The sequence below is a fragment of the Pinus tabuliformis genome, chromosome 5_2 (genome assembly GCF_031772625.1).
Source record: "Pinus tabuliformis cultivar Carrire ecotype Pingquan chromosome 5_2, CPIR1, whole genome shotgun sequence".
Classification (NCBI taxonomy): domain Eukaryota; kingdom Viridiplantae; phylum Streptophyta; class Pinopsida; order Pinales; family Pinaceae; genus Pinus; species Pinus tabuliformis.
Window position 1 is genome coordinate 834,254,899 of NC_142306.1, and position 16,609 is coordinate 834,271,507.

The 16,609-nt window shown below is 33.6% G+C and overlaps 1 protein-coding gene across 1 annotated transcript; it reads right to left on the reverse strand.

The window, feature by feature from the left end:
* Window positions 1-13,125: 13,125 nt before the first annotated feature.
* LOC149161920 (uncharacterized) lies at window positions 13,126-16,357 on the reverse strand. Its single transcript, XM_089437083.1, has 3 exons — window positions 16,003-16,357; window positions 14,676-15,587; window positions 13,126-13,530 (listed from the first exon to the last, which is right to left on the reverse strand). Exons 2-3 carry the CDS (start codon window positions 15,495-15,497, stop codon window positions 13,324-13,326), a joined length of 1,029 nt encoding a protein of 342 aa, XP_089293209.1. The 5' UTR covers window positions 15,498-15,587; window positions 16,003-16,357; the 3' UTR covers window positions 13,126-13,323.
* Window positions 16,358-16,609: the final 252 nt, after the last annotated feature.

Consider the following 16,609-nt stretch of genomic DNA (forward strand, 5'->3'; position numbering starts at 1 on the left):
AAAAACACTCACATTTATCATTAATCCATCTAATGTACATTGAAATATGAAAATGAATTTCCTTTTTCTACATGTGTGTTTATAAATTAAAATCATAATCGCATTTCATTATTTTGTCATGTGTTCCTAGAGACACTCAAGTTTAAGAGAGATTTCCAGATTTTTCTGTACATTCAACATCTTATGTGATTTGCTAAAACACAAGACAAGAATCTACTCTACTCTTCTCAGCAGAAACCAAAATGGATCGGTGAAAACAATAAGTAGAAAATGAATAATATCAATTACACATAACACAATATTTCTCTGGGGAAAGAAACTGCTAAAACCCCGACTATCTATATTACATTAACCAAAAGATCTGAGAAGAAAATACAATGCTTTTTCATCCTGAACAATTCTTGCACTAGTACAATCTAACTCTCTTCCTCACAAGCCAACTCAAGCCAACACTTAGCCAATTCTGTTGCCTTCCAAGCCCCTACTTCCTTGCACAATTACTAGAGGAATCAGCCCATATTTAATTTGGAAATCTACTCTCCATAACTAAAAATCCAAACATAGGTCCTCAACTTATTACATGCACCATCTGTAAAACTCGGAAAATTATACAAGTAATAATACACTGCCCCTCAACTCTAATATCAATTGGGTCTTCATATGAATTGACATGCATGAGTTGTTTATGAGTGAATCTTCAGTTAACTAATGTGGTATTGGTGTTACACTAGTGCAATAATCCATTACTAGACCTCTGCTAGTTCCTCCAATAGTTAGAGCTAGTTTAACTGACTATAACTCAGTTAGGCTGAGTTATCTAATTACAACTCTAAAGAACTCAACCTGGGCCCTAAAATTTAGGGATCACTCTACATGACTCAAGATAGACTTCCAACTCGAATTTCCTAAGTCAATTACATCAATTTAACTTAATTAACTATTACAAGTTGCTATGAGAATAGAATTACAATTTTAATTCACAATTTAATTTAAGGACAAATTAAATTGAATTTTTGTTAGTGTTATTTTTAACACTCCCTCTTAAAAAGAAAGGTATTATCAGCTACCTTGATCCTGTCTCTGTGAAATTCAAATTTTCATCTTGATAATTCCTTTGTCAAAATATCTGCATCTTGCTCCGCAGTGGGAATGTACTCCAACAACACAATTCTTCTCTGCACACAATCTCGAAGATAATGATACAAGATATCAATATGCTTTGACCGATCATGAAAAACTGGAGAGAGAGTTTTATACAACTCTAATTGTCACAGTAAATCACAGTTGGATCCATCTGCTGACCAAACAAACCAACCAGAATCTTCCTCATCTAGATAGCCTCACAAGTTGCTTGACTAGCAGCCATGTACTCTACCTCTGCTGAACTAAGTGCAACTGATCTTTGTTTCCTATTGTACCAAGAAACAATTGTTGACCCAATACTGAAGATCCCTCTTGATGTGTTCTTCCTGTCGGATGGACTCCCTACCCAATCTGCATCGGTGAAGCCTTGAAGCTTCACTCCCTTTGTCCGTCTATACCATAAACCATACTGAGTAGTGCCTCTGAGGTATCTCAACACATGCTTGGTTTCCTTCCAATACAACTTGGTCGGCTTAACCATCGCTTGACTAAGCTGGTTAACTGCATAGCACATGTCTGGTCATGTGTTCACCAAATACATGAGTGAACCCACAAGCTGCCTATAAATAGTAGCTTCCACTACTTCACCGGAAGTAGCATCCTCCTTCCTCTAGTTACCTGCTAAAGAGTCTCCGTGGGTTTACTGCTCTCCATGTGGAACCTTTTCAGTATCTCGTTACCATATTTGCCTTGAGAGATAAAAGGTTTCTCATCACCTTGTCATACTTCCATGCCTAGAAAGTAGTGCATGAGCTTCGAGTCCTTCATTTTGAACTCTCTTGCTAGATCCTCTTTGTAAGACTTGATCAACTTATCATCACCTGCCAGAATCAAATCATCAACATATAAAACAATAATCAACAATTCACCTTCAAGCACAATATGGTAAAGGTTCACATCTACTTCACTTTTGGTGAAGCCCAACTCGGTGAAGTAGCTATTGATCCTGGTGTACCAAGCACGGGGTGCTTGCTTTAGCCCATACAACGCTTGCTTGCATCGGCACACATACGACTCTCGGTTGAAGGTCTCAAAACCTTCAGAATGCTCAATATACACATCTTCCTCAATCATGTCATTAAGGAAGGTTGTATTTGCATCCATCTGATGTATCTTTTATCTCATTTGCGCTAATATTGCCAATATGGATCTTATTAATGAGTACCTTGCAACAGTAGAAAAATTATCGTCGTAATCAATCCCCTCTACCTGAAAAATCCTCAAGCCACAAACTTGGCTTTAAGTTTCTCCACTCTACCATTCGTTGTTTGCTTTACCTTGTAAAGCCATCGAGAAATCACCACTGACTTGTCTGTCAGTCTTGGGACAACATCCCAAAAATTGTTCTTGAAAATGGATTCATAATCCTCAACCATGGAATCAACCCAAACTGGTTGTTGCACTACTCAAAAGAAGAGGGCTTTTTCTCAACACATCCACTCATAAGAGCCATGTATCCTGTGTACCTCTATGGTAACCTCCTCTACTTGCACTGTGATGTGGGTTCTCCCACATTCTCTCTCGCATCATGCAATAACCTGTTAGCCTCTCTAGTGCTCTTTCTCCCATCTCTGGAAGATTATGCTTGAGTGGGTGTCTCCACTCCCTGATCCTCTGCATGTGGCTAATACACATCAATTTCAGGTTCCTCCTTAGGAGCTAAAATCTCCTCAACCACATGTAGCTGAAGCTCCATCTCAAGGGAACATATCATCACCTTCTCTTCATTTAATGTTACATCCCTGCAAACCACTGTCATCCTATTGGTCGACAGGTACACCCAATAGTTGTGAGGTGTATCAATGTACCCCACAAATATCCATAACTCTGTTATCGGCTCAAGATTCTTTCGTGCATCTTTGGTTACATGGAAATAGACCGATGAACCAAAAATCCTGAAGTGACCCACATCTGGTCTCTTCCCTGAGAAATCCTCCTCTGGTGTACTCATCCCAAGAATTTAATGAGGGCTTTTGTTCTGCAAATAAATAGTTGTGTTGCATTCCTCGGGCTACAAGTGTAGTGGTAGGCCCTGATCATGCAACATCACATGTGATGCCCCTACTATGCTTCTATTCTTCCTTTCAACCACCCCATATTATTGTGGGTTATGAGGTGCTGTCAACTCTCGTCGAATTCCTTCTACTATACAAAAATTTTTAAACTCATTCGACACATACTCTCCACCATTATCACTCCTGAGATCTTTAACCTTCCTGCCAGTATCTTTCTCGACGAATGTATTAAATTGACACGACTTTGCAAAAGTCTGATCTTTCTTCTGCATGAAGAAGATCCAACATTTACGAAAAAAATCATCAACAAATATAACATAATACTTGTGCTTTGCTATGGATGCTATCGAGAATGGTCCACACATATCTGAATGGACTCGATCGAGGATCACTTGTGCTCGATTGCCTTTGTCGTGAAAGGAAGATTTGGTGTATTTTCCCAAAATTACACCCTTTGCATGTGTCAACTTGCTCTAGTGTACCTTTGGGAAGACCCGTAGAAATTTGCTGCATGATTTTAAAATCCTTATGATGTAAGTGACCCAACCTCCTATGCCACAACTCACTAATGTCTCAGCTTTGCACCTTCTTTGTTTTCATGCTCAAGGCAACACAATCTTCTACCTCCAACTTGTAGATATTCTTCACTCGAACCCTTATCATCTTTACCTGTCCCATGGCTATGTGATGAAGGAACGTCTTTCCCTTACTAAAGATCACATCATAACCTCTATCCTCCAACATGGAAACAGATACCAAGTTCTTCTTCAAACCAGGAACATACATAACATCTCGCAAAGTGAGGGGAGCACCCGAATCCCTATGAAAGGTAACCATACTAAGCTCGGTAGCACTATACCTCCTGTCATCACCCATCTCGATATGCATCTGGAGATGCTTCTCCTCTAAGTTACTAAAGAGCTCCTTGTTACTCATCATGTGGAAAGAAGCTTCACTGTCTAGGTACCATACACTACCCATCATTTATGACACCATACATGCGATGAGGGTAAAGTCTAGTTTGAATCATCCTCAGTGACAGTAATCCTGACACTTCCAAGCTCATCCCGTAAATGGGTGAACTTGGTCAAATACTTCGGAATACAGTCACCCTTCTTCGTCTTCATCTTCTAAGTTTGTCCTTTAGTGCCAATTTCCTATGGTCACTTATGTTTTGAAACAGTTCCATCAATGCCTTCCACATTGAGTATGGAGTATCCTTTCTATGGAGACTCGAGACAATGTGGTCTCAAACTCTCTCCAGGATAATCCTTATCATTTTTGCCACACACTTTCTCCATTCAACTAGATATTTAGCATATGATGCTAGAGTCTTAGGAATGCCCTTATCTACAAATTCCTTGAGGTCATTGTATTCCAACATTGTTTCCATCATGTCCTTCCAAGCTATGTAATTCGAGCTTCCTTCCAAGGCATACTCAAGTCACAAACCGTAGAAAGACATATGCTGCTCTAAAGTATGAACTTGCAAATTTGATTTTCACCTGCACAAAAAACTCGAAATCTCCTCCTCTATATTGTCTTCAGCTCTGATACCATGTATATTTTTTGTAGATTCAACAACTTATGTGATTTGCTAAAACACAAGATAAGAATCTAATCTACTCTTCTTAGCAAAAACCAAAATTGATCAATGAAAGCAATGTGCTGAAAAGGAAGAATATCAATCGAACATAACACAATATTTCTCTCGGAAAAGAAATTGCTAAAAAACCTAACTATCTATATTGCATTAACCAGAAGATCTGAGAAGAAAACACAATGCTTGTTCGTCCTGAACAATTCCTGCACTAGTACAATCTAACTATCTGCCTCACAATCCATCTCAAGCCAATACTTAGCCAATTCTTCTGCCTACCAAGCCCCTACTTCCTTGTGCAATTCCTAGACGAATCAACCCATATTTAATTGGAAAATCCACTCTCCATAACTGTGTAATCAAAACATAGGTCCTCAACTGATTTCATGCACCATTTGTACAACTCGGAAAATTATACAACTGATAATGCATTGTCCCTGAACTCTAATCTCAACTGGGTCTTCATCTGAACTGACATGCATGAATTGTTTATGAGTGAATCTCCAGTTAACTGGTGTGGTATTGGTGATGCACTGGTGCATTAATCCACTACTAGACCTCTACTAGTTCCTCCAACAGTTAGAACTAGTTTAACTAACTATAACTCAGTTACACTGAGTTATCTAATTACAACTCCAAAGAACTCAACTTGGGCCCCTAAAATTTAGGGATCACTCTACATGACTCTAGATAGACTTCCAAATTGAATTTCCTAAGTCAATTAAGTCAATTTAACTTAATTAACTATTACAAGTTGCTATGAGAATATAATTACAATTTTAATTCACAATTTAATTCAAGGACAAATTAAATTGGAATTTCTTGTTGCTATTTTTAATAAGATTTAATAGTAAAGACTTGATATTTTTTATAATGGGATAATTTGAAAGAGATCACCACAGGTCACATACAAATCTACACAAGAGAAATTTCAAGTATGTAGCCTATTTATATTGATCATTTCAGTCTTTCCACTATTTAGTTCAAATAATCTTCAATGCATTTTTAAAAAATGAAATATCATTTTTTTAATGTGTAGTTTATAAAAGAAAACCCTAATCCTTATTTCCTCATTTTCCCAAAATTTAGAAAGGATATTTGTGCGAGAGACATTTGATTCAAACAATTTTCAACACATTTTTAGAAATTTCACCTGTAGAACAAATCGATATATGCAATGTCCTAAAGCATAATACTTGTTCTACTTCTACAAAACATTAAACGGAAGCATAATCGAATTCATGAGCAATATCAAGTAGAAACATGTGTAACTGATCAAGAGAAATAAGCACACATAACACAAGATATATCCAGGGGAAAGCACCAGCATAAAACCCCAACCATGTATTATCAATCAAGTGGAAATCCTCTTCACAATACAATAAGAATCAGCTCTCAAGCTATCCAGTTCTCAATGAACTATGAATGAAGATATGTCTCATGAACCAACCAAGCCCTGTATATAGAGGCTTTACCTATGGTCCAGTCCCTATTTCCTTGTGCAGTTTTCTTAGGAAATAATAGCAAAATCATAAGCAATCAATTCCAAACATACCAAGTTAACCAATGGTCCAACTATGCAATCCGTGAGGAAACTAGTTCCTCAACCATGCAAAAATTACTTACTAGAAATAGTCAAGCATCTGATAGTACACTGTCCCACTTCTGATCTCAACTAGGTCTCTGACAGAACTGACATGCAACAGTTATCCATGAGTGAATCCTCAGCTATCTAAAATAATAGTTGTCACAGGCATGTACGCATCAACAAACTATATTTTATTATTTTAACAACTTGTTAAAATAATCTAACTGGACTTGACTAGTTAGAACTAAGTCAACTAATTCTCTCATTATAGAACTCATACTTATTCCCTCAATCACTGGAGGAAATTAAGGATAAATTCCTCAATAAGTGGGACAACTCATGTGCATGCTCACAAAGACCTCAAATTCAAATTTCCTTAACTAATTAACTCAACTGAATTAATTAATTAATATTTCCAACTACTGTTAAGACCAAGATTAATTTTACTTCCTATAGATAGACTAGGGACTGCTATAAATAGAAAGGGACCCAAAATTTCTATTTTTAGAACTTTCTATTTTTAGCAGTTTCACCTCTCACCCAATGTGGCCAATGACCTCACTGGCAAAACTGCTATTTTTAGCAGATCTACTTTTAGCACATTCTAAATTTAACATTTCTTGTTGCACATTTTTCAACAACATTTTCAAAAACATATAAAGGTTTTGTAGATACCTTCAATATTGAAAATGTTAGCTTTCTTGTTATTCCTCTTGATTTCCCTCTCTATATTTCACAATATATTTTTTTTCATGCAATGTATTTATATAGACTGTTTAAACTTCTATATGAGGTAATTGGTATCCATTGCAATTGGACCACTCGTTACATTAGATCCCATACCATGTCGGTGTCAAAAAACACTTGCTAATCCACAGCGCATACTGTGCAAACATTATGCACCAATGTGTACATTCTTGTTAACAGCACCACATATGGTTTACATGTGTTCTTGACATCAATGCTGCATTGAAAACATAAATTTAAGATGATGGTGCTTCTTTTACTTTATAAGACATCACTTCAACATAATAATTCATAAACAAAATGTTTATTGAATATAGAACAACATAATAATTGTATAATGGTGTGTATGTATTTATGTGTGTTTGTTTGTACGCGTGTGTGTTCAATGCATTGGTGCATATTTGTTTATGATTGATGATGATAATGATAATGATGATGATTATTAACATCCATTAAGTCCAATATGGTCTATCATGCCTTCAGAAGGTAAGAGATTACTCATAATTCTTAGCATTTTATTTATAAGCTCGAAAAGCATTAAGATAATCATTCCAAGATCACCATAGCTTTGTTGACTTAAAAGGTTAGGAATGTTGATAGTGTGACAAATTGTTTAAAAATTAGAATGAATGTGAGTATAAGATAAACAATCTAAGAAAGTGTTTTTTATCTTCAGTCATCTTTATGTAGCAAATGTGACAAACTCTTTCATGTCTCATGGTGTTTTCGGGAATGACCAACACCCAATTTCACTATGAAGGTCATGAGAATTTCTTGTTATTTTTGTAATGTTTATTTTCTTCTCAACATTTTTCAAGGCAAAGTGATACTCTTAGTTTTCGAGTACGGAGTTGATCACTTCCTTATAATATCTTAGTTTCATTTTTTCCTCTAACTCTTTATCACCACACAAATTCTCATTAAATTTTGAAGTAATAATATTTTTAATATTATCCTTATTCTACAAAATGATGTTTTCCTTTGTCCCCCATTGGTCAAGCCAAAATTGGGCATCCTTATGCCATCCCATTTATACACAATGGCGTCTACTTTTGTAAACAAATTTTATAATGCCTATATGATGATTTATGGTTTCTTTTATAGAATATAATCGGTTAAAGTTCAAGGAAAATAACTTATTGCAACAAACATGATAATAATACATTCCAATAAGTGAAAAAAACAAGTTCTATAATTTTTACTAAAAAATTTATACATTTAAATTACCTTTGGGTTGAAATTAATAATTTGTATTAGTTAATCCATATCATCCAAAGCATAAACTTGAAGAAAATTGATAACATTGTTTACAATTTGAGTGCAAAAGAATATAAAAGATTTATAAAAATGTTGCAAAGAGAGGAATTAGATGGATCAAAAGGTAATCAATGTGAAATTTTCTTTGAATTTTAACTAAAAATAATATTCTTAACATCAATTGCTAGTATGTTTTAAACACTCGATTTCACATTTTGTTAATGTTATATAAGTGACTAATAGTGGCAAAATAGAATGTTGTTCTCAGAAGATAAAAATTATAAATGATGACAATGATGATGACTTGATTCTCAATTTATATGGAATGGTCTTGGAAGTTAACGAGAGAGAGAAGTTACATTTTAACAAAATTATGAACGATATAGTGGAGGGAACATATAAATGTATTTTCCACTTAGAATACCAAAAAATAATCTAATGACTCTAAAAATCAAATTATACATAAACTATAAAAAGTGTTTCTAAATCCATTGCCAATAAATCCCACGAGACTTGAAAGACTTGCAATAACAAAAATTTACAACAACAAAAGAAAACCATTTAAAAAAAATCCTAAATATATTTTTCTATAGTATGTCCCAAAAATTAACAATTTTTTTGTTATATTTATTTTCATGTTGATTAAAAAAATTGTGGCTTTTCTTTTTGAGGAAGATTATGTAAACTCCAAAAAGCAAATGAGGAGAAAAATTATACATATGGTAGGGATGTCCAAAATACTGTACAAGAAAATGGGAAAAGAAATTAACATGATTGCATCGTGACGACAATGTGTATCAAATGCATGTAATCATTAATTATTCTTTTATATACATCAAATTTAATTATCACACAAAAAAATTAATTTTCAATTGTTTTGTTACAAAAATTAAAACAAAATGAAACCCATTCAGCACATAAAAAAATAGGGAACAAAATGATTGATGACACTAGTAAGTACTCATGTTTTTTACATTACTTAATATTTCATATATGTTATAAATTTTATATTTAAATAATTAATTTATAGTCGTGCATGGATGTTTTCTAATAGGTGCTAACACACAAAGAAAATACAACCAAAGAATTGATCAAAATTGCATTAAGTGTGGATTGTGAGTATTGTTAAAATATTCAAGGTTAATTGAATAATTTGTAAGTAATTATGTTGTTTAAGTTTGTTCATTTTATAATCAATAGAATAGCAAGAAATATTTATATTAATTACATTCATTATGATTTGTCATGACATATTAAACATTGATCGAAAAAATTATGGAGTGCAGCCCATATAAATAATTTTGAGAGAAGACATGCAACATGGCTTCAAACGAATGTGTCTTGTTTTGGAATCACTAGCTATCATGGTATTCTTTTCATTTATGCAATCATGTGTATTCTACTATATAAATATAGATATACTTATTATACTTTATTTTTTACTATATAAATATAGATATATTTATTATACTTTATTTTTATGGTTATAGATGAAACATGAAGAGGAGGAACATAAAAACAAGTTGATTTAGAAAATATTAAGTTAAATACAATATTGTCGAAAAGTAATAAATAAATGAGGCATGGGCACAACTTCAACCATATATTATTTCAAGTGATGAATGTCAATCAATATAATTGAATATTACTACAAGTTGTATGTTTTGGAACATTTACATGTGAAAATATGAGATTTTGTTTAATGTGGTCAGCATATTGTCACAATTATATAAGAACATATTACTAAATAACTGTAACAATTATCTATTGACATTTTGTTTAATGTATTTGATATATTGTCCCAATTGGATGTCAATAAATTACCAATAAGTATAAGAAATACATATTACTAATAAATATAACAACTACATAGTGTTGACATTTTGATTATTGTTAGCCTTTACATTCTCTCATTTTGTAAGATGGTGGATATCTTATTCATGTATAATAATATGGGTTTCTTATTTTATTGCATTGTCCAATATAATAAAAAATAAAAGTATCCATTAATTAATATATAATAAATTAAATTGTTATATAAGTACAACACATTGAATAACACATTAATATAATCATTCAATAATTTAATATTATAATTAATATTATTATATAACATTTTTAATTTTGACATAAATATTTGAAATTTAATTTAAAATAATAATTAACTAAAATATCAATGCATTGTAATCTTTTGAAGTCATTAAATAATATGTTAAAGTACAAAATATGTTGCATTGTTATGACTCAACCATACTAATGCCCATTATTTGACATATAGCACTGGTGCTAAAATTGTGAAAAGCACCATTTATTTAAACAACATAGTAGTTTTTTAAACATTTTATACATTGTAGTGCTTTAAATATTTTATATGCACTAGAGTTTTAGATCAAATATACACATTGAAATCGCACTAGCTTCTCATCCTAAATGTTCGAAATTTCACATCCCTCTAGTGCATATGGTAATATAGGCACAAGTACATAATACTTACATGAGCATTAATGGGGCATAAAACAAAAGAAACATCTCAGTGCATAAAGTTATGCAAGTACTAGTGCTTTGTTATACAAAAACAACAATACAAGTGTGTAATAAATATAGAAGCACCAATGCTTCTAGTTTTATTTATGCCTCCGGACCTATTTATTAAAGGTGCATTGATGTGTGTTACAAGAATAAGCATAGAAAACATCAGCAAAAACATATGTCTGCTCAAGAATTTTTGGTTATGGTGAACATATATTAGAACTGCCACTAGATCCTCCATTATGAATGGTGGAGGTTGTAGCAGAGGTTTTTTGAAACTTTTGTCCAGTCTTATGACACTAAAAACTTCTACTACAAAGTGTTTTCCTTGTAGTGGGAACAATATGAAAATATATTCTTAAATAAATGGATAATAGAAACAAAAATAAAGAGAAATATGGTAAAAACCAAGGATGAATTAGAAGGAATTAAAAAAGCACATCATAATATATCCAAATCTTAGAAGGACAAAGATGGGCTAAAAGAAAAGCTTGCTAAAAGTGTGAATATTTCTCCAAGATATAAGCCCTTCCAACCAAACATTTATGAAAGAAGTTGAGACCTTAAAGCACAAAAAGAGTGCAAGAAGGTTAAAGATTATTCGAGAGAAACAGTTAAAGAAAGACGAGCAAATCTTATGTTTCCGTAAATCATAAGAAAGATCAAGAATTTGAAAAAACATATCAAAGATCATAAATAAATAGAAGATTAAAAAGCTTGAAGAATATTGAAGAAGCCCTAAATATAGAAGATTTCAAAAAAAAACCAAGTGATAACTGAAAAAGGAGAAATGAAATTGATAAATAACATCAGCCCTTAGCTGTAGAAGAAAGAAGAAAAGATAAAAGAAAGTTACTAAAAGTAATTGAAAAAGTTGAGCTCCATCCTAAAGATTTAAAGTCGAATATGATGATATTATTTATAAAAAAAGTAACTGAAGATCAAGAAGAGAGACTAGAGAATACTAACTTACAATTAAAAAAAAAAAAGATTAAGAATAAGATTGTGTAAGATGAAAGCAACCCATCAAAGATAGAACCTTGTGAACATCCTCACTACGGAGAGTATAATCACTTTATAAGAAATAAATGGCAAAATCAACTACATTCATGGAACGTGGCATCGACAACAGTTGAAGAACCATGGATTATCAAACGCTGACAACTGCAACAAATTGGAAAAGTTATATACAACACATGGAATGAAGGGAAAAAAAATTATGTGACACAAAACAATCAAGACAGACACTGATAAGAATCGAATGTAGATGGATGGATAATTAGTGGTAGCATCAAGAGAGTAAAATATGAGCAAATTTTTTTTCTTGGTTTTATCATATGGAAATCCATTAACAACAAAGCTTTGATAACAAAACATTTTCAAGAGACCTGCATGATCGATGAGGAGAATTGGTATAGTAAGAGATTCAGAGTTATTATTGGACACAATGGCTTGTGATTATTCTACTGGGATGGAATCGGGTTATGTGGACTTCTTCTCCACATAGATAATGAGTCATAATTTATCATAATAATATTGTTGGGAATTGCGCTCCATGTTCATATTTGATGTGTATGTTTGTATGCAGATTTATCATGCTTTATTGTGTATTTGATCCATGACAAAATTACAAAAATATACCATATACGCGGAGTAGCTTGCCTATTTAGTTCCTCGTTTAGATTTTTTGTCCTTCCATCCTGGATGTCTTATCCAGGAACAGGTGTTAACAAAATTACAAAAACATCCAATATAGACAAAGTACCTTGCCTATGTAGTGCCTCGTTTAATTTTTTACTCCCCACCTGGATATCTTATCCAAAAACAGGTGTTAAAAAGCATATTATAGAAGGAACAAAAAAAAAACTAATTGGCATACCAACAAGGGAGTTCTGCAAAGATAATAAAATACAAAATACTGATGATTGAAGGTGATCAACATCCCAAGAAAAATAAACAGAAATCAGGTAGTAATGTATGATAACAGATTATATCTTGTTTCCTTATCAATTTTATGAAGAATGGCCAATCCATCTGATTAAGTCACTGTAAAAAATATGTCCAACAAGGGAAACATGAAGGCCTTTCGCTGTGGAGGCCAAACGACTCCCATGCCATGAAAATGGACACAAATGTATTTAGTTTTGTGTTGTACAGTTATAAACTATTCCATGGGAACAACGGTCAAGAAGAACTATTCTGCAATATAGATAGAATATATCAACTGCTGCTATTCTTACGCTACATAATTTAAATTTGATGCTTTAATTTTTTATAAATATTGATGGGATGTACACACAAATCAGATAGCATGCCCTTAGATATTTCTCAGAAATGCATAGGTATAAATTATACGTAATTTGACGAAGAGCTACAATGAGATAATTGTACTCCCCTTGACAGGAAAATCAAGGGATCACTTATTTAGAGGAACTCTGTAAGCTCTATACTCGAGCTGCAGCTTGGTTCACATTATGCAGAAAGGTCTTACTTGCTTCATATGTAGACCAGCAAATGGCTGCTGCAGGTGCATGAAACAATATTCTAGGCTTCAACCCTCTCATCAGAGCTGAAGGTCCCTCTTTTCTTACTATTTTTCCCACAACATCACTTATTGAGCTACTACTGAATCTATCTGCGCCACAAACTCCCTGCAGAATATTGGACAAATGTGCAGGAATTTCAGAATTGTTGATGATAAAACCCAGAACTTATCATGCAATACTACTTTTTAGTGCAATGACTAATTTCCTGTATCCTTCATAACAAACTGAAAAAATGAACAAATTATACACATTTTAAATGACCACCCATCAATAGATCATCTCATTTAAAAAGTACTTTTGCTTTTATCTGCAAGATGGATTGCTGTCAGATAAGGCTAGTGTGGAACAAAAGAATGCTAAGATAGAAATAGGATAAGTGATCATGGTTTGCAGATTAGGACAAGATGAATATATCAGATTGCAGACCTCAATGCCAACAAAAAAATCTCTAACTGATGATATACTAAGAAGATCATATTTGGAACAATGGGAAAAACATAAGTGATATTTGCATTAAATGTGCCCATTTTAAAGATATTTTTTTCCCGAGTTTAATTTTGATTCAGGGAAGCTCAAGACTGAAATGTAATTCTATACTTATTATGCATTCATTTTCTCACCATGGCTTGAAAAGGTTTGCATATTTCTTCCTTAAAAACAAAACCCTTCATACTAGAGAAGGCCTGAAGCAATTTCTAATAAACATAAAAGTTCAAGCAAGTCTTGATTAAAGAACAGATAACAGTTCTACGAGTTCTTGGCCATGATATCATAAAAATAACTCTTTCAGATATTAAAGATTGCTTTTGATAAATAGGTTTTTAACCTTGATTGGAAATTTAGTTTATTAAAATAGATTCCTATCAATCCCGCTTCTATTGAACACTGAGAAAACTTTAAACAAACAAGTGTAAAATAAACCTGCGCTAATTCATTTTATTATCATATAATTTTCATGATGTTGATTAACAAATGGTTCATGATCTTACCCACCTATAAAAACATGACACATCCCTTCCTGGGGGCTGTGTAGTGCATGTTTCTTTCTCTATGTGCAATTATGTTTCTCACTATTTATTAATCTGATCAATTCCTACAGGTCATTCACCATACGGCTCATTTGAATGATTCCCAACATTAAAATTGATAAACTTCATGAGTAAACTTCAAGACCACCTGTTTCTTATTATTTCTGATTAATGTCTACTTAATGAGATTGACAGCACAATGACTCAGAACGAGATACCAACCTGGCACTGCAAACGAGTCTTTACAACATCAAGAGGTGTTGTCACAGCACTTGCCAATGCTCCAGCCGCACCACCAGCACCTATATGAACAAGGAGGTGCTCTTCGGTTGCATTTTCAGGAGAAATTCTATTCAGAATTTTCTTCACTGCTTCATAAGTTGCAAAGTGGACAGCAGTGAAAGGGGCATTCATTACCACTGTAGTTCTATAGGATGCATAAAAAGCTCTAAACCCCTCTTCCCTCAAAATCCTTTTGATGCAATCCATTACTCCTCCATATGGGCTGTTTCTGAGCTGCAGCCTCTGCTTCACTACATCCATGGGAGTAAAAACTGCATCACTTGCAATGGTGGCTAAAACTCCAGATGCTGCATGGGCAAAAGGATGGTGACCACGTCTGTTACCTCCCATTTTCTCCTTGCAAGTCTCATATACAGAGAAATATACAGCATGAGCAGGTCCAGCTCCCAAACCCATTGCTCCAATACCCCTATAGAGACCCAGAGGGCCCTCTGATTTCACTATGGACTTTAGGGCTCTACCCACAGCCGCGTGAGCAGAACCACCCGATGTAGCCAACATTTGCATTCGAGTTTTCAAGGTGTCAATAGGAAACATAGCCATATGCTCTACCATGCCAGCAATTGAGCCAGCTACCATGAATTGGGAAAAACTAAGTCCATCATGGAATTGGATCTCTGACTGGTCCCCTTCTCCATGAATCAGCATACTGTTATCTATATTATCATAATTGCTGAGATTGTGGGTTTCTTTGTGCTTTAACAACAACCCCTTATGCAGTTCTGAAGCTATTTCTGGCATTTTACTTGAGCAAGTGAGCTTTCAGACACAAAAAGATCTTTCGGATAGAAAGAGAGAATCTGTATCAGCCCAACTCCTCTCCAATAAAAACTAGATGTATACCAATAAAATCATGTAAGTTTTGCAAACAAAGCCTTAAAGCCATACATACATCAAACCAAATTGTATATACTGAAACCAGGCAAGCCAATTACAAAAGCATGCACAGGCATGTGTGTGAACCTAGGAAGACAACATTGAATAAGAAATCAAATCAGTTCATTCATAAATTTATTGGTCCAACTTTTAATAAACTGAAGAACCCTGAATCCTGCCCACAAGAATAAGCCCAATTTCGCAGACATGGAGAAATCATCATATATGGAACAAAGTTGAAAGGAAAAACAGAGGTGTAAGCTTATATAACATAACATCAAAGAGGAGAAAGCATATAATGTGACAATTGAGTGGATGATGAAGACAATTTAAAAGGACCAGCAGGAGAAAGGAAGAGAAGAAACGTTACGGTTACGAGATTTTCAAGGAGGGCATCTGCAATTCAGTGGTCCATTTGCAGTTTGATGGGACTATTGACAGCATCATTCATTGTTCCCCTTTCAATAATAGAATTCATATGTTGGCTCCTTTCGCCGCTCCATTAAAGCTACGTGCCAGATAAATCACTGCCCTGCTAGAATCGACAAAACCAACACTAATTCAATCGTTGAAAACCCAGTTCTTCCCTGGCCAATTGAAATTAACAGAAAACGACTGAAACAGTCTGGCCATGCAATTATCTAACCCCATGCATTTATCTGAGTCTCTCACATAAAATAATTTGTATATTTTACCGAGTGGTTGTCTGAGCCACTTGAAGTGAGCGACTCTTCAAGTTAAAATGGAGCAGAATACCACTAATTTTAGCACTCAAATATTTGTAAGAGTGAAAAATAAGGGTTTTATATATTAATTTGATATTTACAGTAGTAAATTCAAAATTATATTATTATGTAATAATATTATCAATGTGAATTTCAATTGATATGTTTCTTTGACTTGCTGTGTTATTATTATAAATGTAACTTTTAATGAAAATAAGATGTTTTATATATTTGTGATAAGGTTATTATAAG

Excerpts from the sequence above, each read along its gene's own strand:
- LOC149161920 (XM_089437083.1), bottom strand. The coding sequence starts at position 15,497 with ATGCCAGAAATAGCTTCAGAACTGCATAAGGGGTTGTTGTTAAAGCAC. Across the intron at positions 13,531-14,675 it reads AGACTCGTTTGCAGTGCCAG|GGAGTTTGTGGCGCAGATAG; the intron begins GTTGGTATCTCG and ends AATATTCTGCAG.